Source organism: Tupaia chinensis, unplaced genomic scaffold, assembly GCF_000334495.1.
Source record: "Tupaia chinensis unplaced genomic scaffold, TupChi_1.0 Scaffold000434_1, whole genome shotgun sequence".
NCBI lineage: Eukaryota > Metazoa > Chordata > Mammalia > Scandentia > Tupaiidae > Tupaia > Tupaia belangeri.
The window spans coordinates 928,997-956,182 of NW_006159939.1; the positions used below are offsets into that span (position 1 = coordinate 928,997).

Genomic DNA, 27,186 nt, shown 5'->3' on the forward strand with positions numbered 1-27,186 from the left:
GATGATTTTATAAGTGAGAAGACAATTTTATTTAAAGTTGATTTTGAAAAAATGAAGGAGGCAATGGACTCCCTGGTATGGTGGTCAAGCACTTGTTGAAGAAAAGCTGGACTCCACATGGTGACTAGGGTTTGAGTCACTAGCACAGTCAGCCAGAAACATGCTGGGCACATAAGTGCACGCCCGAGGTCTGGCAGGCTGGAGGACTGGAGGACTTGAGGAAGAGGATCATGGTATGACTGGAACCTACAGAGGGTATTCAGCTCAGATTCCCTCTCTCCATGTGCACATGTGAGATTCCTTCTCTCTCACATGTGCACAGTTGTACTTTATCATTAACAAAGGATATAAACTTAAAAAAAAAGATGAGGTGGGTTATTTTGCAATGATAAAATAACTTTTAGAATTTTATAATAAAGATACATCTGACCACCAATTAATAAAAAAGTACCCTTTTATTGAGAGGAAAGACAAATGTATTTACAATATTCAATTGTTAGATCATATAACCTGACCGTGAGACTTTTTAAAGCAGCAGTATTTCAGGAATTACAATTTATAAGAGGGAAAAACATTCCAAGTATGTTTCTGTTACAGAAAATACATTTAAACATGGGGCAGAAACACTTAAGGCTAAGGAGTATGAGACCTTTTCCTCCATCTCTGTAGAAAGAATCAAAGTACAGTTTTGTCACAAAGACAGAAGGCTGTTTTGTAAAGGAAGAAACGATAAGATGTACAGAGCCTTTCTTCAGAAGACTGGTATGTTTAAAAATAGAGCCTCATGGGGGTTCTGAACAAGACATATATGATGCTGCCAAGTAGTCTCAAATGGACATGTGATATTAAATGCAGACTCATATAAAACTGAAAACTGCTCTAGCCTCTCATTCTTACTAAGGTCTGGGAGATTATCAAATCCTTTTAAGTTCAACAATGCTTTCTGACATGATTGCTGAAAAAGGGAACTCTGTTACACTGCAAAGAACATTTTAATAGAAATCCATGTCTACAAAGGAGTTAAATAATATGGATGTTCCTTGGATGAACAGATACTGTTCTTTCTCTAAAAAGGTAGCATTTCTCTAGCCACTGTAAATAATACAGGTCAGTCAAAAAATATGTGTAACAGAGTTCTACAGGGCACCTTACATAAGTCAATCCTCAAGGTATGTGTATTTGACACTTTCCAAATGAAGATATTACTTTTTTGAAGAACATTAGACACAACACTAGGTCTCTTATTATTCCATGAACTATTGAGGTAGGAGTCTCCATTTGTCAATATTATCGTATTTTTCACAGATTATATAATATTTTAAATGCAAGTACCAAAAAAGACAGTAATCCACAAGACTGAACCATTACACTTTCTACCAAGTCTTTCCTTCTTTAGGTGAGCAAGGTGGGATTTTCCCTGTGCATCAAGATTTAACTGAAAATAACACAAGCTGTAATATATCTTGTAGACATGTTTGTAAATAAATACTACAAATTTCAATTATAATTTTATGCATTAAAAAGCGTTGCAACTGTTAGAAAAAGTAAGTAGTGCAATCAGTAGTGGTAAAACAAATAGCACTATGGCTGTTGAAATCTGTTCCTACATTTACCACAAAGCCGATACCCTGGGAAACTAAAACAACTGCTGCTTCCTACTGTCAGTCAGCAATGGCAGGAAAAAAAGCAACACACTCATTATTGTTTTAGTGTCATGTTTTTTAAGAAACTATAGCCAGTTTTTAATTGCAGTAAAATAACATCAGCATGTGAACTCAGGTTTTTTGTCTGCTAACTCAAGATGAATATGAAGCGTATGTCTATAACTCATACTGATTTGTGTATGTTATGAAAAAGCTGAAAAGAAGGGAAAACTCGGATGAAATGAATAGCCTTTAAAAAAGTCGTAAGTTTAACCTTTTAATATGTTATATGCCTTAAAGAAGACATTACAAAAAGTTATTTAATTTAGGAAAAACAAATTAATAAACCACTGCTAACATTAAAAAAAATAAAAACTACAACATGATATGGGAAAACCCATTTGGTTTGCATCATTTAGTATTTTAAATAAGACTATTCAATAACACAAGCCATGTAACAGACGACTTCATGGTCACGAATGCTTTTTGATAAATGTTTCCATGTAACGACTGACACAGACAGATATACAGGAGGTCAGACTCCCAGTATGAGCATTTCAAGAGTGTAACTGCCAACCAAAAAAGAGCTGAGTCAGCTATCATCGTTTAGGGACTAAAAAGCTAGTAAAAAATGACCTTTGCATATTCCAACAAAGAATATCTACTTCATATTTTTATCTGGCTTTAAAATATTAAGATTCAGAAGAACCACAAAAGTTTTAACTACAGGTTTACAAAAAGTGATTTGTACATCAAAACGGTGTTTTTCTTGCTTTTAACACATCAAAAAGACATAATCCAATCTAACTCATGCATCACTTTCAGAGACAGTGCAACTGGAAATATTTTTGTCATTGCAGTGGACATTTCTAGAAAGCAAATGCCTACGTGTGCTCCTGAACCCTCACGTGAAAAGAGACAGGCGCCACATTTTCTAAAGATGGCTGTGTTTAGCACACTGTGGAAAAACAATAAAAATAGCCTTCAAGTTTCAATTTGAATTGTAACATGGATTTCAATTCCCTCAGTTTGCTTGATGGCTTCTCAGATCACTGAATTAGAAGCCTGTTTTCATTGCTTCTTTGCTAATTGCTGTTGGTACTTTGGAGGCTATAAGTTTTAAACTTCTGTAAAGAACATGATAAGCTATTTCTGGTAATTTAATTTTGTGCTGAATATTCTTCAAATGAATTTTTATAAATAATACAATATTTTAAATGAGTCTTCAAATTCACTTGTTGTTATACCATATTGTTGCTTTCTCCAACTTTATCTACAAACTGTAAGGAAAAGAAGAACACATAATTAAACAAAGCCTATAGCATTATAAACATTTTAGCAACATTTCAGATGTTAATTTAAAAACCCAGCTTTACAAGTAGATTCGTGGAAATTTAAGATATGACTGACGATGATTAATCCAGTACTACTCACCACCATTTTCTGACACATAAATGTGTATCGTTTTTTTTCTAAAAGTTGTTTTTGCATGACATGTTATACATATGAATTGAAGGGTGCAACATGAAAAATGCAATACAATGAGTAAAAAAATTGTATAAAATGAAGTTAACACTGCTAGCTTAACAACAAAAAACAAAAACAAAAACGAAAAACTGAAATGTCAGCCATTCATGCATTAATGAACCCAATAAGATATTTCAACTGACCATTACTGTGGATCTCTTCGGGGCCTATGTAGTCTTTGAACAAACAGATTTAACTCCATTAAGTTCAATAATTAACAACGGCTATTGACTAAAAATTACTTTAAATGTGTATTTTGGACTTCAGACTGAAAGTGGCAATGACATTAAAAATAGATTTAAAGATGCAAGCATGAATTTATAATTACTAAATATAAATTTTATCACACATTAACGTACATGGTTATTTACTTTTGGTTACTCCACCCCCAATATAAAGCAGTTTGGCTTTCTTGGCATTGCAGATGATGATGATGCAAATATTAAAGTATATAATTAGTGGTGCTAGTAAAAGTTAAATAACTCAGTGGTTTTACACTATCAAATTTTAGCAATCGTCTAGCCATTTCTTTCATTTCACTATTCCACATACTTTACAGAAGCATTTATCATAATAAAGTAATAATGATAGAAAACTGCTGTGTTAAGTGTCTACTAATGCAAATAATGGAGACTCCTTAAGCTCCTAAGGACACAAATGATATTTACAACTCTATAGCTACAAATTTCAGTAAATTCAAAAACCATTCTAAATATAAAAAACATTGACTACTGTATGAGTTTGGTGATTAATGCAAATGAAGTCAGGATATACTCCTATAAGCCTATGTTCCAACATTTTATATTATCAAAAATAGGTGACTTGCACCCTGAAACTAAAAATTGCTCTGAAAAGTATTCTGGATTTGTTATAATTTTAAGTAAATGTAAGTCAAGAGAAAGCACAACATTCTCTCCTTGAAGGTAAATTCAGATATCTAGGTTGTCTTGCTATAAATTTCCAACTCTAAATTAATTTAAACACAGGGATGGAAATGCAATTAGGCTTATAGTGGTATTTAATTTTCTGTTGGTAAGCCACCTTTCAGCTCTTTGAGAATTCAGGAAATGCTATGGACCTTCTTTCTGGAACAACTATAAAAAAATCAGACAACAACCTGGGGAAGCTGATGCACTCCTTAGACTTAATTAGAACTTACGGTTTTTAAAATCTGCTTTTAAAGCCAATTTATCCTAGTTGTTTAAGAGAGACTTGTAACTATGAAACCAAAGAAAGATACGCATCAAGGTTACTTCTGACGTGGGTCAGATCAAGAGCTAAGAGGATTGTCCCTAAGGTATCTGAATTTCAGATTACCCAGATTCTCAAGAATTTAAGGATTTCATTTAGCTTTGAAACTTAAAGGGGTAGGATTAAAAAAAAAAGTTACTTGGATGATTTGAAATCGACCAAGTTCCCTGAGGTCAACAAAATGCAGTCTTTCGTTCATTCATTCACCTGGCAAAAATGTGTTGAGCTTCCTTTCTGTCAGGGATTGTGTTGGGCACAGGGAGTAAAGCAATACCTAAAATACAGCCCATGTCTGCCCCAGGGGACTGTAAAGTTCTCGTGGAAGCCTCTGTCTTGACCATTAAAATGGAGGTGGAGGTGAATGTTATGGCAGAGGTATGCACAGGGCTGCTGAGAAGCACATCTTGAGCTAGCCATGGGGAGGTGGGCAAGCTTTTTCTAAGGAGGAATAAATGAGGTGAATCCTGAAAGGCCTTCTGAGCTTCCATGAAGAGATGCCATTGCCTTCAAGTAGGCAGTTTAGTACCAAACATTTAGTGAAGGAATATTAAATGATGGGAAGAAACTTATTGTCAATTTTTAGAATGTTCTCTTTAATCTTCATTATCTAAGTGCTTTTATCAAGGTGGAAACTAAGGCCCACTTTGGAGAAACAGACTTGACTGTTTAAACTGTGGACAGAGCTAGGAACAGAATCTTATCATCTGACTCAGTAATAGTACTTTATTGAACCATCTCAATCTATTCAATTTGGTGACACAGTCTGGAGGAATATTTGTAAGAAATAATGGTTTCCTTTTTATATCACTGCTTCTGAAATTAGGGAGCTACTAGCAAATTGAAAAGTCCCTTCAACTCTCAAAGAGAAAGGCAACAAAGAAGATCAATCCAAGAAACATTAAAAAAATAGAGAACAATATTAAAAATGGATACAGTGAAACAAAATTTCAGGTTTCACAGGTTTAGTAATGACCATTTCCTAATATGCATGGCAACCAGAACCTATGTGATTTAACCATTTATATTATAATAAAAAATGATCCTCAATTACTCAGTCATGAATCAATTAGTCAAAATTCAAAAAGTAAATAAAACCAAAAGATATTTGGATGGTTTATAAAAATACCGCTAAACCCATGACTACTTACTGATCTAATTCCAGGCAAATTTAAAAGGGATCCAAGAACTGGCACTCTTCTAATAAAGCCAACGACAACAGGAAAGAAGCCCCTGGAGGAGAAAAGAAGGTTCTTAAAACTTACACATTTTCTATGACACAATGAACTGTTGATCAAGTAAAATGTTTGAAAGTTTCAGAGACGTCAGTCTTGGAATTAGGAGTTATTAGTAACATAACTGAAAATTCTGTGATTATTGGTAAAAATATGAGAAAAGTGAATGAGCTTAGTGATACTATATGCTCAGACTCAGGAGTTATCTCAGCTGAACTGCTGAAGATTTCCTAATTACAGTGAGTAGTGTGATATGAAACAGATCAGAAGGAGGGAGTTGTACACAGCCAGGAAAATAATAATAGCTATCATTTACAGAATACATACTAAGTGCTAACACTTAGTTAATGCTGAGAGACTACCTGTCAGATGGTAATCCTTACATTAAGTCTTGTTTTTTGGTAGAAACACAAGCCCATAGAGGTTACATAACTACTTCTATAGAGGTAGCTTAGCTGACCCACAATCAATTTTAACATTAGAAGTAATAATTTACTGAAAGAAATGAGATAAAAATAAGAAAGGAGAAAAGGAAATAATTTATTGAAAAATGACCAAGGAAATAAACTTTTCCTGAATCTTAAAACTAAGAATATACAGATGAAAATACATTAAAAAATAGAATTCAGGAATTATGTAGTATGACATCATTTTGAATCTGCAGGAAGTCAAAGTATAAGGACTAAAAGATTTAAATAAAAAGTAGACTTTTTAAATTAGAGAAAGATCTTATACTGATGTTATATGTACATGTTTTAAAAAATCACAATTGTTTTCTAGTAGTACTAAATTCAAAAGGCTCATTTTTTAAAGTATTTTTTTAAATACAAAAAAGTATGATTTTAAATGCTATTTTTTAGGATTTCAAATATCTAGAAAATTATCCAAAGGCCCTTGATGCTACATCTCTAGCTAAGAATATATCATAATAAAACCCAACAAGAGAAACTGGTATTTGTGATGTAAGACTTCCCATTCTTTATTTATCTCAAAGATAAGCTCTGTCTTTTAACCATCCCCCCTTTACTAAAATTCCTGCATAATTTTAAAATCCAATGATTTTTCTTTTATAGTCCTTAAAGTGTTTAGGTTTTTTGCCATAAGATACACCTGACATGATGAACTGCTCTTCACTCTTCTCTCCTAGTCTGTATGATCCATACTCCTAGTTCCTCTCCAACCTCTTAGTTTCTGTGTGCTTCTCTTTCTCCACTTACCCTAAGAGTGTTTCAAAATTCCATCCTTATCACTCTATCCTCTGTACTTTTATCAACATCCTCTAAACTGGCTTCCTTGCCTCTGATTTTTCTCTTTTCAGTACACATGTTATCCTCATAAAATACCTACCTGGTTATATCACTTTGGCTTAACAATTTTTGTGGCTCTCCCTTTCTCAAACATTGTTTCCTAGTCCAAATTTGGCTATAGGACGAAGTATACTTTTCTTCTTTCTTTCCTTTTTTTTTTTTTAAGAGAGAATTTTGCTATAGGGTGCATGTGCTAGCTGGAGAGACGGAGAGACAGAAAGCAAGAAATTGCCCCCCCCTCCCGGGGGATGGACATGGCTCAATCCCTTCTCCATTCTCCTCTTGGAATTTTGGGAGTGCACACACAAGTGTCCAGTATGAGTTTTAAATTGCTGGGTTTGGAACTCAAAATGTGGTTGACTATGCAGGAGTCCAGCAACATAACCACTATGCTATCTGCTGATCCAAGTATACATTTCTTAAGAAATCATTCAAAGAAAGTTTGCAACCTGGTTCCAAACTTCCTTTTCAGGGGCCACACAGTGGTGCAGTGGTAAGCAACTGTACTCACATGAAAAAGGTCCTATGACCCGTATCCTGGGAACTCCCTGAACATGCTGGGAGTGCTCAAGATTCAGGCCAGCTGAGACTGGGATGTACTGTAGCGTGAAGGCCCTGTTGGGAGTGCTTCCCTCACATGGAATAAAGGAACTTAAAGAAAAAAATCAAACGTTCAGCCTCACTGCCAACCATTTCTTTTCATTTATCCCATGCTCTTACTCTATCAGAATGATCATTCTCTTAGACCAAACAGACCCTGTCTGTTCCTTCGGTCTAGTCAAATGTCCTTCTATTTCTCATTTATAGAATGAATTCTTACCCATTCTTTCAGGTCTAGTTTTCAGTTAACATTTCTTACCTCTCCCTAGATTTAATTCCTTCTGTAATTATGCTCCTATAATATTTTGTATATACATCATTAACAATATTATGACTGTATCTTACTGGTATATTTATAGTGTATTTCCATTACTGAAACTGAGATATTTCCTAAAGTAGTTTTGACACTTAAATCATTTTTATCTCCTATGGGTAATTTGGTGCCTGATAGATAGAAGACAAAAAGGAACCAGCAGTTAGCATAATGGCTATGTCGCTGGACTCCCATGTAGTTGACCGCGGTTCCCCTTTCTCAAACATTGTTTCCTAGTCCAAATTTGGCTATAGGACGAAGTATACTTTTCTTCTTTCTTTCCTTTTTTTTTTTTTAAGAGAGAATTTTGCTATAGGGTGCATGTGCTAGCTGGAGAGACGGAGAGACAGAAAGCAAGAAATTACCCCCCCCTCCCGGGGGATGGACATGGCTCAATCCCTTCTCCATTCTCCTCTTGGAATTTTGGGAGTGCACACACAAGTGTCCAGTATGAGTTTTAAATTGCTGGGTTTGGAACTCAAAATGTGGTTGACTATGCAGGAGTCCAGCAACATAACCACTATGCTATCTGCTGATCCAAGTATACATTTCTTAAGAAATCATTCAAAGAAAGTTTGCAACCTGGTTCCAAACTTCCTTTTCAGGGGCCACACAGTGGTGCAGTGGTAAGCAACTGTACTCACATGAAAAAGGTCCTATGACCCGTATCCTGGGAACTCCCTGAACATGCTGGGAGTGCTCAAGATTCAGGCCAGCTGAGACTGGGATGTACTGTAGCGTGAAGGCCCTGTTGGGAGTGCTTCCCTCACATGGAATAAAGGAACTTAAAGAAAAAAATCAAACGTTCAGCCTCACTGCCAACCATTTCTTTTCATTTATCCCATGCTCTTACTCTATCAGAATGATCATTCTCTTAGACCAAACAGACCCTGTCTGTTCCTTCGGTCTAGTCAAATGTCCTTCTATTTCTCATTTATAGAATGAATTCTTACCCATTCTTTCAGGTCTAGTTTTCAGTTAACATTTCTTACCTCTCCCTAGATTTAATTCCTTCTGTAATTATGCTCCTATAATATTTTGTATATACATCATTAACAATATTATGACTGTATCTTACTGGTATATTTATAGTGTATTTCCATTACTGAAACTGAGATATTTCCTAAAGTAGTTTTGACACTTAAATCATTTTTATCTCCTATGGGTAATTTGGTGCCTGATAGATAGAAGACAAAAAGGAACCAGCAGTTAGCATAATGGCTATGTCGCTGGACTCCCATGTAGTTGACCGCGGTTCATGTCCTGGACCCGGTGGCTTAAAACTCACATCGGGCACGTGTGCGTGCGTGCCCAAGATCCCGAGAGGAGACTGGAGAAGGGATTGCAGCGTGGCCCCCCCACCGGGGGGGTAATTTCTCGCTTTCTGTCTCTCTGTCTCTGTCTGGCGAGCGCACGCATCCTATAGCAAACAACCTTCCCCCAAAAAAATAAAGACCAAAAAAAATGCATTTCTTGAATAAACAATTAAGACAACTTTACTTGAAGGTATTTTCCCTTATGTACACTACTGTCTATTTACTTGCTAACTGGCATTTGCAAAATATTAACTGATTGAAATTGCCCATAGTACATGTGGTACGGAATTTTCTAGCATGTGTGTGTGTATGTGTGTGTGTGTGTTGTCAATCAGCAGTACCACAAAGTACTAGGTTCTACGTAGTACCAGGTCACTGGAAAAGTCACAACACATTTTTGCACAGAGAAACAGGAAAACATGTCATGTTTCCGATGACCTATACAGATCAATCAATAACTGTTTAGTTTGTGAAAAGATAAAGAATGTGCCTCAATACGGCAGTAAAATAAATTCTACTGTATTGGAAATACTTTATAAGATAATTTATATTCTTACTCAATCATTTGTATTTGATGAAGTTTTTTATAGTTTATTGATCTAACTAATAAAAGATTCACTCTAAATAAAAACCCAATTAAGGAAGTTATTTTCTTATTCATGCAGATGCAAATATCTGGGTTTCTATAATACTGGTTTGTTGAAAATGAAAATAAAATGATTGTCTTACCTGAACAAAAGAAAGAATCCATAAATTTCGAAGATCATGCCTATCAAAGGCCACCCAATAAGGACTACAAACACACCACCAAGAAAAAATCCTGTAGCTTTCATTTTATGTTTTTGGAAGAAGAATCTGAATGTTCTTTCTAAACCTATTACAAAAGCCAAGCCGGCCACAAATAAAACCTAGAAGAGAAAGAAAATGCAACATAGAAAAAGTAGTTAAACATACTATCTACATTTGAAAAGTAAGGTCAAAGCTAAATATTCAAAAAAGCTTTTGTTTGGCATTTCATGTTGGCAACTGGCCAGAGAGACCTGCAATGCACAACCAAGCAGAACCAAGCAGTTGAGTTAGGCAAGTTAAAGTTGTAGTTGTTTCCCACTTGTCTCGTTCCTCTTCTATCTTGAGTAAATGGAGAAAAAAATACAATTAGAGGTCACCGAGGGGCATGTATGTTTGCAGTAGTTTCCTCTGTTTTAGCTGGATGGAGACAGCTTAGTCAAGCAGATGAACTGGCAAGGCATGAAAGAGGAAAGCTGCCTGTAAATAAGTCACCCAAAGGTACTCCCCCTGGCTCTGAAACATGCATCATGGGCCATAGGGCTTTCCAAGGATGGGAGAAATACTGACAAGGTCAAGTGGGCTGAAGCAAGCTGACTATAGAACGAACAATGAAAAGCCAGGATGAAGATTCTAGCTTTGCTAATTCCAGAAAATTTGGTGGTAGCAAAAATAAATATACAACCACCTGTTTTTAAGTATACATACATTTTATATATTTTCTGACTACAGACAAGAAATAGTGCTCCTTTAAAAGCTTGCCTTTTTCCGTGTTTTATTTCCAATTATTTGGCCTACTCCATTAATTTTATTTAGTAAAAAATACTTTAGACAAATATATATTTAGCCTAATAGTTAAACTTCATATTCTGGGATACCAATGCTATTTATATTTACATTTATTAAAACATCAGTTTAAAAAACTTTTGTTATTTTTTTTTCTTGTTTTCAATAATAGTAATGAGTATATATGCATCAAAAGACAGGTAATCATTATTTGGTGACTTTATGGCCTTCTTAGAAGGGTATTATTTACTTCTAGAACTCCTGCATATCCCTCTGCCCATAGACAGGATAGCACACATTCCAAATAAGTAATAAATACTCCTTTTAAGGTAAGTCAACTATTAACATAGAGATAACACATTTTTAAAAGGTTTATAAAAATCTGTTTATTTTATATTGTTGAATTAAATGTGAAGTCTCAGAGGTTTAAAATCAAAACATCTGAACAAATTTACCAACACAGGGACTATCGACTCATTTATTTTGAACTATTTAGAGGTAGTCTTCATTTAGCTTATTGTAAGTTATAAAAGAAACACTTAACACAGTAATTATGGGACTAAAAACCTCATTAAGTGTTTTACCTTTTATTTAAACAGAATGATAACAGGTGTCACTCCTGATGGAAGTGGAGAATGTACCAGAAATTACATTATGAGTAACAGTGAATTATTTCCCCCAGACTTAATAGCAGGTAATAATTCATTTGTAGTTAAAATTTTCTTATAAATTTCGTTAAAATATATATTTAAAAACTCACATTTCCAATAGCCAGTAGTGCTTTGTCAAAAAAGAGAATCATCCCAAAGAACAGGAAAAACACTCCAAATCCTGTTAATCCCATTCCAATTTCTGCAATATAAGTTATATGGTTAAGGGTAGAGAAAAATTAAAGTCACATTATCATCCTTGTAAACTAAGTAAGAAATATTTTCAGTTTTTCTTTCAACTAATATAAGGAAATATATCCCCAACACTATAGGTTAACTCATAATGATCCTCATTAAAATCTATGACAAGTTCTATTAATACTAGTAAATTACCTCAAAATTTGAAATATGAATAGGAATTTCTCACTCTGATGTGAGAGAAAGCATTTCTCATAGACATATCCATAATAGCAAAGGATAAAGGAATCTAAACCTTTGGTTGTTTGTTTACTTCCCAAGACCCCATCTAGACTTAACATAAGTACATACAATAATTTACTTCAACTATTTATCTCCTTTTACATTTTATGATTGTTATTTATATGTATAATACCAGTAGCTCCTTCTTAATCTTAACGTTAATTCCTTCTTTAACCTTTTACAATTGTTAAAGTAGGTAAGCATAATATACATAGTCATTTAATTATACACTGCTTCTTACAATGGCAACAAGACGTATCCTGAGAATCATGTAGCTGTCTTCCCAAATGATAATTTTCAGGTTAGGCAAGACTTTTAATTTCCTGATAGCTTTCAGTTTTAGGTTTTTGTCATAAAGTGTGTGGACTCACCAGAGAGAGACAGGGAGACACAGAGAGAGGGAAAGTGAGAAATAACCCCCCAAAAGAGGATGGCCACAGCACAATTCCTTTTCCTCCATTTTCCTCTTGGGATTTTGGGCAGGCACGCACACACCAGCAGGTCCGGGACTCACACCACAATCAGTCATGTGGGAGTCCAGTGCCATAACCACCATGCCTCAATAGCTTATTATGGATTTATAATCTACAAATTTATCAAATCTATGAATCCATTTATAAATTTTGTCCAGAGTACTAAAATCATCTCTAAATTTCAAAGAACACTTTTACCTAAAATGAATAATCTAAGTTTATACTCTACCATTCAAAAACAAGAATTCCTAGGGAACAGCAGTTAGCGTAATGGCTATGTTGCTGGACTCCCATGTAGTCCACTGAGGTTTGCGTCCCAGACCCGGTGGCTTAAAACTTACTCCAGGTGCGTGTGCGTGCATGCCCAAGATCCTGAGAGGAGAATGGAGGAGAAAGGATTGTGGCGTGGCCATCCCCCAGGGAGGTGATTTCTCGCTTTATATCTCTCTGTCTGTCTGGCGAGTGCATGCGCCCTATAGTAGAAACCTCTCCAAAAAAATAAACCCCAAGAATTCCTGAATTCTAAATGGTAGGTACTGTTCTAGGCACTGAATATACAGTGGTGGGCAAAGTGTAAGCTTTGAAGTCTAAGTTCATCATAATTATTATAATAATCAATAATTTTATCAATTTTGTGGTCTGCAGGTGTTCTTTTTAGTTCAAAGTCTTTGCTTTCTAAGGTGACAGATGTACTTTTCTATATAAGCACAACCCATTAAGTCACCACCTTGACCATTTCAGTTTTGTTTTTAGGAAAATGTCACCAATTCTTATTTTATTTATTATAAAAGTACTACCTGTATTCAGACAATGAATTAGAGTAGAAGCCACAATATTTTTGGAAATACAATTTTAAACATACTATTAGTAACACCTAATCTGTTACTTAACATTTTCCCTTAGTTCCAGAAAGCTAAAATCTAGGTCATGGCTATTTAATTTTTTTTTTTTTTTCCAGAGAGATTTTTGCTACAGGGCACGTGCACTTGCCGGAAAGACAGAGAAAGAGAGACAGAAAGCGAGAAATCACCCCTGGTGGGATGGCCACACTGCAATCTCTTCTTCTCCATTCTCCTCTTGGGATTCTGGGCATGCATGCACACATGTCCAGTGTGTTTCAAGCCACCAGGTCTGGGACTCAAACTGCAGTCAAATACATCCAGTGACGTGACCATTACACCATCTGCTGGCCCCTCAAAAAATGTTTAAGTCATGTAAATGTTCTGATAGCTTGAAATAATATATCGATTTTTACCTTTTTCTACCTCCCCTACCTCCTCAATTTCTAACTATTATCTTCCATTTTAGCTACCTTTTTGCTCCCAAAGTTTGTGTAAAAGAATTCAGGCACCTGTTTAAAATACACCAGTTGAAGTATTCTGTGGACACAAATACAAGCTGATATTTTCATGCTTATGAGAATTTACCAAAATAACTGTTGAGATATCAGACAGTAATTTCCTAGATGGAGTATGTAGACAAAAGAGCAAGTAAAATTACATTAAATAATTAGTAGTTAGAATTTAAGTACTGGCAACTGAATTATTTGAATATGACTAATTTTTAACTCTTTACAAATTATCTTAATGATTACTTACAAGTTTTGAGATGTTTGTTCATCAGAATGGAAATTATATAGAAATACATCTATTTATATATTGAGAATTTACATGAATTAAGCATTTTGAGGTACCTCACATATCACAAGTAACTTAATCCTCCCAATACTATTGGATCATAGGTGCTGTTACATCATTTTAGAGGAAACTAAAATTTAGAGTCAACCTGAACGGCCCAGAGTTGTACTTCTGGTTTAAGTATTTGAACCCAGGTCTATTTTAATTCAAAGTGGTTTGCTTAACCACTATATTGTACTTCCCATAGGAGGTGTGTGTGTGTGTGTGTGTGTGTGAGTGTGTGTGAGAGTGTGTGTGTATACACATATGTATTCCTCCTCCCCAGGCTAAGTATGTTTTGCTAAATGAAACTCGAATACTGGTGTATACTGAATTACTGGGAAGCATCTCTAGGTGATTTAAGTTTAATATTTGTTTCTCTGAAATTTATTTCATAAAAGTGAGAGGGAGGGAGGGAAGGAGATAGATGGGGGAGGAAGGGAGAAGAGAGAGAGAGAGAGAGAGAGACAATCACCCTCAATGGGGTCTCAACATTACAATCCTCCCCCTACTCTCCCTAGCCCTCCCACCAGTCAGGATATGGGCATCCAAAATGCACACAGTGTAGTCCAGTATGGGACAGTTGCTTGTAAAACATGTGTGCCAAACAGGTGCTGGCAGGCCGGCACTATGGCCTAGTGAATAAGGAAGCCAGAATCCACATGGCCAACCATGGCCAAGTGTGGTTCACGTCCTGGCCCTGGCAGCCTGAAAAACAAGCCAGGTGTGTATGTGTATATGTTTATAACTCAAATCCTGATAGGATGGAGAAATGAAGGGATTGTGGAATGGCCATGCCCTGTTTTTGGGGTGTTTTCTCCCTCTGTCTCTCTCAGGCAAATATATACATCCTCTGGCAATTAAAAAAAAAAAAGTTCATTCATTGAAGAATAAAACAAAAGATGCTGCTGCCAAGTATCTCCTTATCTAAAAGGGTCAAAAACTCAAACTGGGGCCAGCAGATGGTGTAGCAGTTACTTTGCTGGACTTCCACATGACTGATCTTAGTTCAAGTCCCGGACCCGGTGGCTTGAAACTCAGGCCAGGTGCACGCCCAGGATCCTGGGAGAAGGGATTGTGATGTGTCATCCTCCCTGAGGAATGATTTCTCACTCTCCTTCTCATTGTTTCTGTCTCTTTCTTCTCAGGCTAGTGTAAAAACTTCTCAAAAGAACAAAAACTAAACCTCAAACTGGCCTCATTGTGCCCTTTTCTCAACTCCAGAATTCCCTACTATTGCCTTGGGGGAAAATAAAGCCATAAAAATTAAACTAAGTATCAACTGTACTGAATAACTCTACTGAATATTATGGCAGAATTTTAGGTAATGTGACAAAATGAAAACCTGCACGCCTTAGAGGCAACATGAGAACTGCCCCTTCCTGATCTCTCTGAATAAATCTTTTTTCTTTTTTGTAGGGTGGGAAACGTGCAATTAGAGAGAGATTCAAATAAACATGAACTGTCATTTACTGTACTCTGTCTGATCAGTGTTTGGTTGCCCTGTGTCAACATCAAACTACCACAATAATCCTAGCAAATTGCTTAAATGATGGCCAGTCCTTGTAGTTTAGCACACATACAAACACATTTTGAAATCTCAAAAGCCTTTGGCTCAGTAATCTTTTTATTTTTCCATCCACTGTATCCCCTAAAACATGTGGCAAGTGAACAGCAAAGAATAAAATTTCATCTTCTGTGGCCAGTAGGGGCGTAGTAGTTAAGGTGCTGGAATCCCACATGGCAGACCTTACTGGAGTCCCAGACCCAGTGGCTTGAAACTCATAGCAGACATGTGAGCATACATGCCCAAAATCCTGAGAGGAGAATGGAGGAGAAAGGATTGTGACATGGCCATTCCCCTACAGGGTGATTTCTCACTTTCTCTCCATCTCTGCAGTGAGCACGTGCACCCCACAGCAAAAATCTCTCCAAAACAAACAAAATTTCATCTTCCTCACCAATTTAATCAAGTGAGGAGAACACTTCCTATTCCGCCCATAGTTCAAGTTTACCCCTGTCCTGGTTTTTGAAAAGATGTAAATCAGGAACTCATTCCTGTAATAAAGCTTCAGTAGAAGAGAATCTCCATGCACAAGATATATTAACTCATCTTTTATATTATACTCAAGCCATTGTAAGATCTCGAAGTTTATGTTAAATTTCTCAGATGCTAATGTGGTATACTAAAATAAAAATGTTTCTGAACCAGCAAACCTGGGATCAAGTCTTATTTCACTTTTCTTATGACCATGCATTAAATGAACTTTGTACCTCATTTAAGTAAAAAAAAAAAAAAAAAAAAAAAGGTTATGATCTCTTCTGTTTTATAAGGATCTTGTAAGAATTAAGAATGAAGGGCTCAGTCATGCTGGTGCAGGCAGCAGGTCATTGCTGTGTGATATTGGATCCTCATGGGAAGCTGCGGTTTGGATCCCGAGTGGACACATGGGTGAGGGACCCTGTCAAGTATACTTATCTCTATCTATGTCTTTCTCATGAAATAAACTTAAAAAAAAAAGAATCATAATGATTCATATGAAAGCACATGACCAAAAGAAAGAAAATATCTTTATAGAATTGCTAGTAATTATTGTTGGAGTAGATAAAAAAAAAAAAAAAAAGGGTAATACATATATACTTTAGGTTCCCTGATCAAAAGAACTGAAGTCGAAAACCTAAATGGGCAACCTTCCTGGGCCAGGCAGGTGGCTACAAGATGCAGACCCAATTTAACCTCAAGAGGAAAGAGAGCTTTACCTGGGTGGCAATGTGTACCTAGTAGACTTCGGACAGTCAAGTCTACCATGGCTATAAATTAAGACTCCACTTTAAAATATGGCATTTTACATGAAGTTCTATTTTCACTTCACTACACGAATTCTTAACATCTTGACAATTTGAGTTAACTGGACTTAAAAAACTGAAAGGCATGGCAGATAAAGTGAGACAAAAAGAGATGATCACAACCATCTAAAGATAAGGAAGCACAGAACTTGTACAGGTATGTAAATAAAAAACTATTAAGTTCAACAAGAAAGGCTAGAAAAGTGGAAGTGTTATATTATAAAAGAAGAAAACATACATAAATGAGACAGGCCTGAAGAATTCTGTGTCAGGCAGAAACGGATGCTGAAATAATAAAACAAGCCACTAAGCGCAATACACAACACTACTGAAAGAAATCCTTTAACTGAACACAAAGTGGCTTTTTACTACTACTGAAACTTTAGCGAGTAAAAAAGGGAAGTCGTTTCAAGGGATTTTGGGAAGGCTGTTTCCAAGGGTGGCAAAAATATTTAAGTATATTTTCAAAAAGAGCCTACAGTAAATGACATTTAAAAATACCGCCTCTCAACCAATCAACTAGTGTCTTGAGGACCCCCAAGTGTGTCACGTGTAGGAAAGACCCCGAGAGTGGGCCGCGGACCAAGGCGTATGAAACTTTTTCTACTGACGGTCCCTGGAACAAAGCGCCCATCTCGGGGTGCGAAGACCGACGCTAAGCTGAAACTCCCCTCCCAGGCTCTGATGCCCCACCCGGCTCGCTGACTCGCCCTCCAAGCCGGGTCCCACACTGCAAGTCTATCTCCTTTTCCCATCCAGAAACCCCTGCAGGTCCCCACAGCGCTCGCACAGTGTCGCAGGCCGCCGCCCCCAAGGCAAGAGTTTCATTCATTGACCCGGGCGGAGGGGCGGGCGAGCGAGACCCAGCCCAGGCAAGAAGCGCGAGAACTCGAAGCGGGGGGACCCCCGGAGCAGGTGCTTACTCTGGGTGTCCGTTAAGGAGATCATGGCTGGGGTGGTGAGGGCAGTCGCAGGAGCCTCCTGGGGCCACCAGCCTCTCGGAACGTCCAGGGTGGGAAGCTAAGTGGGTTGAAAAGAAGCCGGGAAGCAGCTCAGGCGAGAGCCGCCACGTCTTCCGGAAACACGCAGCCACCCACACCCCAGCTCCAAGACCTCTTCCCATTGGCTAAAGCTGCTCTCAATATAGACCAATAGCTTGTAGTTTTGTTGGGTGACGCGCATGGCGACCACACCCCTTGGCCAATTAGAAAAGGCTGTTATTTGCGATTGGTTGACCAGACCGACCCGGAAGGGTGGATGCTCCCGGCTAGGTGGCGGGAAGATTTTATTGGACGGCGCTGCAGAAGGTTCGTAGCGGTTTGCACGCCGGAGCCCTTTGGGGTCGCAGATAGGGGGTTGGAACGGGATCTGACTATCCCGTGGGGGAAGGTTCTAGGGTAACTCCTATTGAGCTTGAGGGACCGAGAGTGTGTATTCCTTGTGTCATTCTTCCCTTTATTGCCTGAGGGTGAGGCCGGTCTGTCTCGGATCACCAGCACATCGGAGAGAAGCGAGGGTGATAACGCTGCTCTGCTTTTCTGGACTTCACCCACCGTTTACGGAGAAATACCACCAGGGAAGCTTCTGCCATCCCCTGCTTCACAGTAGTTAAATTCTTGTTTCCTCTCAAGGCAGTGGGGCGGGGGAGCGTCTTATTCAGCCTGTGGATCCTCAGTGGCATTTCCTCCAACACTGACGACTTGTTGACATACCTCGTAGTTTGTTTGTTTTTCCTGGGAATGTCGAGCTTATACTTCCGACTGAAAGACCTGCTCTAGCTCAATTTCTTTTGCTATCAAATTGTATCATTTAGGGGAAGGAGCAGTCTTTTAACGGCATCATCAAAGTAGTAGTTTAAAAATAGTGGGGAAAATTGGATATAGATAAATACTTTCAAAAGAGTGGAGATAACCCTTGCTTGCAGTCTGAGCAAACCTGAGCCTGTAGGCTTATGCAAAGCATTTTCCTAGGCAGTGTGTGTACAAATGTGAAAAGCCTCAACCCTTGCCCTTCTAGAGGACTTTACCTTCCAAGGAAAGAATATTTCCATGATGTGATAAAGAAATGTCTATATAGGTAAAGAACTAGAAGTCCTTGGTTTACTCTCCTACTAAACTGTTCTTAGTGGTGTGGTTATTTCATTTTTTAGGAAGGCAGAAAAGACTGCCTTTCCAGTCTCCTGGTACATCAGAATTCTTTGTAGGAAGGACAGAAAGTCAGCAGCCTGAGTGAGGGTGAGTGGTAGTGAAGATACCTTTGGGAAAGAGCATTCTAACACCATAGTTAAGATTGTCCATATCAGAGGGCTGAGGGAGGTGGTCATTGTATTATCAGGAGTTTAAATTTCCTACTCTCAAGACTCATCTTTCACTTGTGCATACGCACACTGAAGTTTTAGTATTCATAGGTACTTAGAATTCCTTAGTACAAATGCTTTCCCCCATCTCTCATCATTCCACAGTCTTTCCTGAAATGTAATCCATCTATAGAATTATGTTTCTTTCTTTCTTTCTTTCTTTCTTCCTGTCTTGTTCTTTCTTTTCTTTTTTTTTTTTTTTTTTTTTTTTTTTTTTTTTTTTTTTATTGCCAGAGGGTGTGTGTGTACACCAGAGAGATACACAGAGAGGGAAGAAAACACTCCCTGTCCTCAATGGGCCATAATCACATCTCAGTCCTTTCTCTTCTATTTCCCCATGTGTCGATTTTTGGGCATACATGCATTTGTGTCCCATGTGTTTTTTAATCTACCAGAGTTGGGATTCTAACTGGTGGTGTGGAACCAGCTCCCATAATCACTATAGCTAGGGGGCTAGGCCTCGATTTCTCTTTCAAGATTCTAACTCTCTAACAAGTGTTTGATGCAATATTTTATTGTTAATTTGATAATTTATGTTATATATTTTTCCTTATTTGAGACATTTTAATCTGTCCAGCTTGTTATTTACAAGATAGATTCTATGATCCTAGTTGTACAGGTAGAGAAAGAGACTTACAGGAACAATGTGTAATTTTTTAAATTCACAGAAATTTAGGGCTAGGACTGTTAGGATCTTAGCTTTTTTGCCACATCACTTTGTATCTGGTGTATGTATGTAGGTGTTATTGACATTGTAACTGTTCTGTGTATGTTTTTGTGACTTTGGACACTTCTTTGAAGTTTAGGAAACTTTCCATAAAAATTAATATGGGAGGCAAAACAAGAGGCTGAGGATTGCATTAGCGATAAACAGGTTCATGCTGGAGCCCTGGATAGGAAGATTCTCTGTCAGATCTGGCCGCTCTGAAGGACTCTGAGGAGAGTTCACACCAGGTAGACGCCTTCTGTTACCGTGGATAAAGGAGACCCCAACAAGCCGATGGACAAAAATATCCTTGTATGCCTTCTTCGTGCAGACCTGCTGGAAAGAGCACAAGAAGAAACACCCAGACTCTTCAGTCAGTTTCAACTAATTCTCCAAGAAATGTTCAGAGGGATGGAAGACCATGTCTGCAAAGGAAAAGTTGGAGTTTGAAGATATGGCAAAAAGTGACAAAGCTCGTTATGACAAGGAGATGAAAAATTACGTCCCTCCCAAAGGTGATAAGAAGGGAAAGAAAAAGGATCCCAATGCTCCGAAAAGGCCTCCATCTGCCTTCTTCCTGTTTTGCTCTGAATATCGCCCAAAGATCACCCAGGCCTGTCCATTGGGGATACTGCAAAAAATTGGGTGAAATGTGGTCTAACAGTCAGCCAAAGATAGGAGGTTGACCAGCCAACCAAAGATAAACAGCCATATGAACAGAAAGCGGCTAAAGTAAAGGAGAAATAAGAGAAGGATATTGCTGCGTACCGTGCCAAGGGCAAAAGTGAAACAGGAAAGGAGGCCCTGGCAGGCCAACAGGCTCAAAGAAGAAAAATGAACCAGAAGATGAGGAAGAGGAGAAGGAGGAGGAAGAAGAAGATGATGAGAAGACAAGGAAGATGAATAAATGACTGTCCTGTAGTGATGTGTGTGGAATGTGTGTGTGTGCTCAGGCAATTGTTTTCCTAAGAATGGGAATTCAAGTGCAGCTCAATATTAGCTTCATTGTAAAATCTGCACAGATTTTTGTATAGCTGATAAGATTCTTTGTAGAGAAAATACTTTTTTAAGAATGCAGGTTATAGCTTTTTGAGGGGCTACTACATACAGTTAGATTTTATAGCTTCTGATGTGGATTACTCCTTAATATTTAACGGTTTAATTTCTCGACTTGTGTATGGTAGCACAGCACACTCAGGAATTGGTCTCAATAGTAAATTTTGGGTTTTTTAGGATGTTGCATTTTGTGTTTTTTCCAATTTTGTAATGAAATTATGTATATTATTAAAAAAAATATGGGGTGGAACCAACAGTTGGTGTAATAGCTATGTCGCTGGACTCCCATGTAGTCGACGGTGGTTCGAGTACTGAACATGTTGGCATAAACTCACACTGGGTGCGTGTGCGTCCATGCCCAAGATTCTGAGAGGAGAATGGATTGCAACATGGCCATCCCCCCCCCCCCCCGGGCAGCGTGATGGGTGATTTCTCACTGTCTGTCTCTCTGTTTCTTGCTGTCTTTCTGGCAAGCACATGCACCCTATAGCAATAAATAAATAAATAAATAAATAAATCTGGGAAGAACCATGTAGTCTTTATCTAACAGGTCATTGCAATCTGTAATATAATTAGCTTTCTAAAGTTTTTCATGCTTAGTAGTGGCAGATTATGAGTGATTAAGCATTGTCAGTAGTACTGTTTTAAAACATTATTTTCGTTATTTTTATTTTTAGAAATTGGGATCTCCATTTCAACTTTAAGATGGAGTCTGTTTCAGGTAAGTGGAAATGATTACATGTTATTCATTCTGTTCGATTTTGAATTGTATGCTCTTTGGAAAAAAGTCTTTAAAATTCTGATTATAGATTGTTTTTAAGTTTTTTTAAATTGTGGTAGAATATACATAACACAATTGACCTTTTTCATTATCATTAAGTGAACAACTGCTTAGCATTAGTGCCTTGATGTTGTTACACAACCGTCCTCACTATCCAAGGAAAGTGAGGGGTCATGCCCACACTACAGTCCCTGCTCCATTCTTCTGTCTCGATTTTGGGCATGCACACACATGCACCTGGTGTGATTTTCAATCCACCAGGTCTGGGGCTTGAACCATGGCTGACCATTAGGGAGTCCAGTGGCTTAACCACTAAGCTACTTGCTGGCCCTGGCTGTCTTCATTTTAAAAATGTGAACACTGGTGCATTGAACATCTCTGAGTCTAAATCTTTGTATGGTTCTCTGATTATTTTTTAAAGATAAGTTTCTAGAAGTAGAGTTATTGAAATTTTTTAATACATAAAAGAAAAAAAATCTGTTAATCTACCTTTCCCAGGCAACTATTAGCATCTTGATATAGTTCTATCATTTGTTTCTGTAAACTTGATTAGATTGTACTATGCTTAATAATGAGTTTTGCCTTCTACTTGGTTAAGAGGTAGTTGGCAGGATGAAGTACTTATACTATGATAATTTTTCAGCCTTTTGTAGAGTATAGTGAATATAGCTTTTCTTATATACTTACATATATTTTTTTTTTCCATAGGGCAGGTGTCCTATCTTTTAAAGAGAGATTTTTGCTATATGGTGTGTCTGCTCACCTGAGAGAGAGACAAAAGGAGATAAAAGTGAGAAATCACCCCCCAGCAGGGAGAGCCACAGCACAATCCCTTCTCGATTCTCATGTTGGAATTGTGGGCATGCATGATGAGTTCTTTTTTTTTAATTGAGAGGTTTTTGCTATAGGGCGCATGTGCTCGCCAGAAAGACAGAGAGACAGAAAGCGAGAAATCACCTCCCAGGGGGGATGGCCACGCTGCTGTCCCCTTCCTTCCATCCTCCCCTTAGGCATGCACACACATGTGTCTGGCATGAGTTTAAGCCACCGAGTCTGGGACTCAAACCGCGGTCGACTACATGGGAGTCCAGCCACATAGCCATTACACCAACTGCTGGTCCTAGCCGGCATGAGTTTTAAACTGCCAGGTCCAGAACTCAATCTGCGATCAGCCATGTGGAAGCCCAGAGACATAACCATTATGCCACCTGCCGGCCCACTTACATACTTTCTTTTCCAGTGGGTTAATGAAACCAAGTTATTTTTAGACTTGAAAAAGCATGTTTTCCTTTCCTTTTCTTTCTTTTTTTTTTTTTTTAAAAAAAGCTTATTTATTTCTTCCATGAGAGTGAGAGACAGACAGAAAGATAAGCACCCTCAATAGTATCTCACACTGTAGTCTCTCCCCAGCCTTCCCAGGCAGCCAGAATCATGGACACACACATGCCTGGTACTTAAGTTTAACCCAGGAACTGAACCTGTAGTCTTCTACATGGATCCTACAAGCACTGCTTAGGCAGTGCATTACTGCTGTGCCATAGAGCCAGACAAGAAATATTTTTCTTAAATGGGGAACCGCCTCAATACACACAACTTTAAAATTTCAATATAAATATAAACACATAGTGACATGACTCATTCTCACAGGCTGCGGGTTAATAATAAATGGTAACAATTTAAGTTTTAAGTTGACCCCTGTGTGCTTTCTTCCATGACAAAAATGAGGGTTTAAGAGATATTACTGAATATATCCCTAGTTCATTATGGTCATTTTTAGATTGTGTTATTTTACTTAAGAAGACTACAGGTTCTACTAGTGAGACTTTTTAAAAAAATTAATAAAATAGTGGGGCCAGCAGTTTGTGTAATGGCTATGTTGCTGAACTCCTGTGTAGTTGACCATGGTTCGAGTCCCAGACCCAGTGGCTTAAACTCATGCTGGGCGCATGTGCGTGCTTGCTCAAGATCCTGAGAGGAGGATGGAGAAAAGGGGACTGTGGTGTGGCCATCCTCCCTGGGGGGTGATCACTTTCTGTCTCTGTCTCTCTCTGGCAAGTGCATGCACCCTATAGCGAAAACCTCTCCAAAAAAAAGAAAAAAAAATGCCTCTTTGAAATCACTTTCAGTTTATTGCTTTGAATTTGATGGCTTTTGTGGTGAGAAATCACTTCATTAATATCAATTTGGGATATTGCTAGAAAACATGCTGCTTCTGAAGAGTACTAGACCTCATGTGTCAGCCTTGTAAGCTTAGGAATACTGGGAAGCAATCCTCACTCAAGTCAGTAGGCTCTTGAGATGAGTAATAGTAATAAGCTGTGTGCGCTTGTAATTCCTCTCCATGACAGTTTGGTGGAGTCATTCACTTGACTTTTCAGTTTTACTTCTTATAGTTAAGTCTTGTTTTGGATTAGGCCAGTGATAGACCTGGTATAATTTTGAGCAAAAATGGTAAGAGGGAACTCCCCATGAGGTTGTAGGTACAGATTGGGAAAGAGGAGTCAGGCTTGCAACAGTGTGGTCCATGAGCATGTGCAGTGCTTGCTCAAGCCTCCACTTAGAACCTGCTTGAGCTCGCTTTTGCATCTACCACTTCCATTGGGACAGTAGAGGTCTGCCTGTGAATCAGTGGATTACATGATACTTGCTTAATGCCAGGCAGTGCAGGTCACAGGTGACTTAGTCACGTTTTTTTTTTTTTAAGAATTATTTTATTTATTTATTTTAATTTGACCAGAAGGGGGGGAGGGAGAGAGAGGGAGAGAGAGAGAGAGAGAGAGAGAGAGAGAGAGAGAAAGAGAGAGAGAGAAAGAGAGGACAAGCCACCAGGTCCAGGACTCGAATAGCAGTTGACCATGTGGGAGTCCAACGCCCTTAACCAGCCCGCCACCTGCTGGCCCCAGTGACTTAGTCCCTTATAAGACATAGGAACAAAGAGGACATTGTTTCCATAAGGAAGTTAATATATGTTGCCTCCCAAATGCAAGTAGTCCAAATAGCCAAATGTAGAAACAAATCCTTTATATTGGAAAGGATATCTCAGTGTGTCCCTTACTTTTTGATTCATAGAAATTTCAGCAACGTGGCAGGTCTTTAATTTTTTATTTATGGGATTTATTTTTCATCCTCTTGCATTTATCTGTATTTATAGATTTTGTAAAGTAGCTGGTACTGCTAGTTCTTGCTCAGCAGATCAGATAAGCATGATATCATCACTGCAGTGAACCAGTGTGATATCTGGTAGAATGAAGAGGAAATCGACTTCTCTGCAGATTAGATTATAGTTTAGGGCTAGAGAGCTAAGACACCTCTGAGACAGGAGAAGAAGGTATATTGCTGGCCCTGTGAATTTTGATAGTTTTTATTAAGATATACATTCATATAGAGAATTAAACACTTAGCATATTAATACCTGTATGCCCGGTATCAGGGAATGTGTTATGTCCCATCAATTAAATGACATCTGAGATTACAGCTGCTATTGAAGTGACAACCTTATTAACTTTATATGAACTCATTCTTAATCTCCAAGATCCTCTTCTGCCCAGGCCACATGGGTGAGTTGAATGGCGATATTGTAAGGTTCATTACCCTGGCTCTTTCAGGCCCTAAGTGTGGGCAGTCATCTCTGAAATCCCTCCAGGAATGTAGTATTGCATTGGTTTACTGTTTTGGTAGGTAAAGAGAGTTTAACTGGCTTTCACTTGATTTTTTTCTTCCAATAGTAGTTCCAACTTATGGGGCTCTTATTCTGTCTCTTGGTGAGTTTATCTGTTCTAATTATACATTCTAGAAATGGGAAAATAACCACATAGTGGGTTAGAGGACCTACTGAGCTCACCACGTGATGGACCTGAGCTAAAACGTTACTGATCCCCTGATTTGCACAAGCCCAGCCCATGCCCTGACTGGCAGACGACCAAAGAAATTTGGTTCTCTAAGAATTAACATCAGCTCAGAGCTAATGTCTAATAATTTCTGAGACGTTATGTTCTTTTCCCCAATGCATGGTTATCCTAATAAATTTCTCCGGTGAAGACTGCGGGAAGATTTACTACATTAATTTTTAGCTGTGTTATAAATCCTTTTTAAAAGGATCTCTATCTCTTTTTTATTCAAGGGGCTCTGGTTCTACAAACTGACTCACTCCTGGGAATTGGGTGAAGGACTGTGACTCTTTGTGGTAATGTGAATCAGACTTTCATTGATCAGAATTAGAGCATTTTATTGTGTGCATTTTAGGAACAGCATGATCTGTGGCTCAGGCTGTTCTGATTTATTTCAGCTCTGTTGCCTATATGGTAACTACGTCCTCCTTGTTTTGGGTCATGAATTGAATTGCCACCTTTTATTTTATTTATTTATTTAATGGAGAGGTTTTTGCTATAGGGTGTGTGTGCTCGCCAGAAAGACAGAGACAGAGAGACAGCGAGAAATCACCCCCTCAGGGGGGATGGCCACTCCTCAATCCCTTCTCCTCTTTTCTCCTCTCGGGATCGTGGGTATGCATGCACACATGCCCGGTGTGAGTTTAAGCCACCGGGTCTGGGACTCAAACCAAGGTCGACTACATGGGAGTCCAGCGACTTAGCCATTACGCTAACTGCTGATACCATGAATTGCCACCTTTTAACCTCCACACCTTGGAGTCTGTTATTCTTACTGAATCCAGGGCAGTACTTCCCACTGTCATTCCTGGCTTACAGAAGACAGCCACCGGACCTCATCCGGGTGCTGAGATTCTCCTTGTGACTGTACTTCTCATAGCATTGGTCAATGGAGTGTCCTCTGGATCCTCCTTAGGGACAGCAAGGAAGTGATGATCAGTCAGTCAATAATCCTGATTTCCACTGTAGCACTCCTGTCTCCCTCAGCCTCTAGATTTCTTTCTTTAGAGTATGTCCAGGAAATTCTAGCACTTCCTCTTTATTGGAATCAATATCATTCCATCCTAATTTTATAACACTTTTGGGGCCAGATTTCAGATGACCAATCAGGCAAATTATTAGAGTCGCTCCTGGCCATTATATCTGACGTATTAAATCCAGAATTTCTTAGTAAGCCTGCATCCGGCTTTTCCCACATATGCTCCTTAGGTTTCTGTGGATATATTGGCTAATACAGGTCTTTCTGTGTGTATCATAACTTCTCATGGGCATACTTTCTTAGTTCATCCCCTAGGGCTTCCTGAGTCTTGAAGAGGTTGTAGAACAGGGTCTTAGGAGATTTGGCAATTGCTTATAAAACAGCAGTGATCATTATAGATATTTCAAGCAGGAGATTGTTTCAGAATGGAGAAGCAGGATGAACGAGACATCACAGAATTTAGTGGCTCAGGTTTCCCTATTTTGCTGGACTCTGCCTTTATGTTTCCTTCCCAGTTTTGGACTTTCACTCTTT

General features: G+C 38.2%; 2 protein-coding genes across 6 annotated transcripts in view; one reads left to right on the top strand and one right to left on the bottom strand.

The window, feature by feature from the left end:
- Positions 1-436: 436 nt before the first annotated feature.
- Positions 437-17,862, bottom strand: GOLT1B (golgi transport 1B). 2 transcript variants are annotated; one of them, XM_006155075.3, is made up of 5 exons: positions 17,811-17,862; positions 11,522-11,613; positions 9,919-10,097; positions 5,570-5,651; positions 437-2,923 (listed from the first exon to the last, which is right to left on the bottom strand). In XM_006155075.3, exons 1-5 carry the CDS (start codon positions 17,833-17,835, stop codon positions 2,885-2,887), a joined length of 417 nt encoding a protein of 138 aa, XP_006155137.1. In that variant the 5' UTR covers positions 17,836-17,862; the 3' UTR covers positions 437-2,884. The 2 variants fall into 2 exon arrangements, with proteins under 2 accessions (XP_006155137.1, XP_014445831.1); XM_014590345.2 differs by lacking the exon at positions 437-2,923 and adding an exon at positions 2,942-3,346.
- Positions 17,863-18,122: 260 nt separating this feature from the next.
- Positions 18,123-27,186, top strand: part of RECQL (RecQ like helicase) — a 30,250-nt gene continuing 21,186 nt past the window's right edge. Inside the window, exons 1-2 of one of the 4 annotated variants that reach the window (XM_006155077.3) lie at positions 18,123-18,194; positions 21,683-21,726. In XM_006155077.3, the coding sequence (XP_006155139.1) occupies positions 18,145-18,194; positions 21,683-21,726 (94 nt within the window). In that variant the 5' untranslated portion in view covers positions 18,123-18,144. The other 3 variants (XM_006155080.3, XM_006155079.3, XM_006155078.3) reach the window with 3 other exon arrangements.

Excerpts from the sequence above, each read along its gene's own strand:
- GOLT1B (XM_006155075.3), bottom strand. The coding sequence starts at position 17,835 with ATGATCTCCTTAACGGACACCCAGA. Across the intron at positions 5,652-9,918 it reads GGATTCTTTCTTTTGTTCAG|GGGCTTCTTTCCTGTTGTCG; the intron begins GTAAGACAATCA and ends TTTCTCCTCCAG. Across the intron at positions 2,924-5,569 it reads ATTTGCCTGGAATTAGATCA|TTTGTAGATAAAGTTGGAGA; the intron begins GTAAGTAGTCAT and ends TTTTCCTTACAG.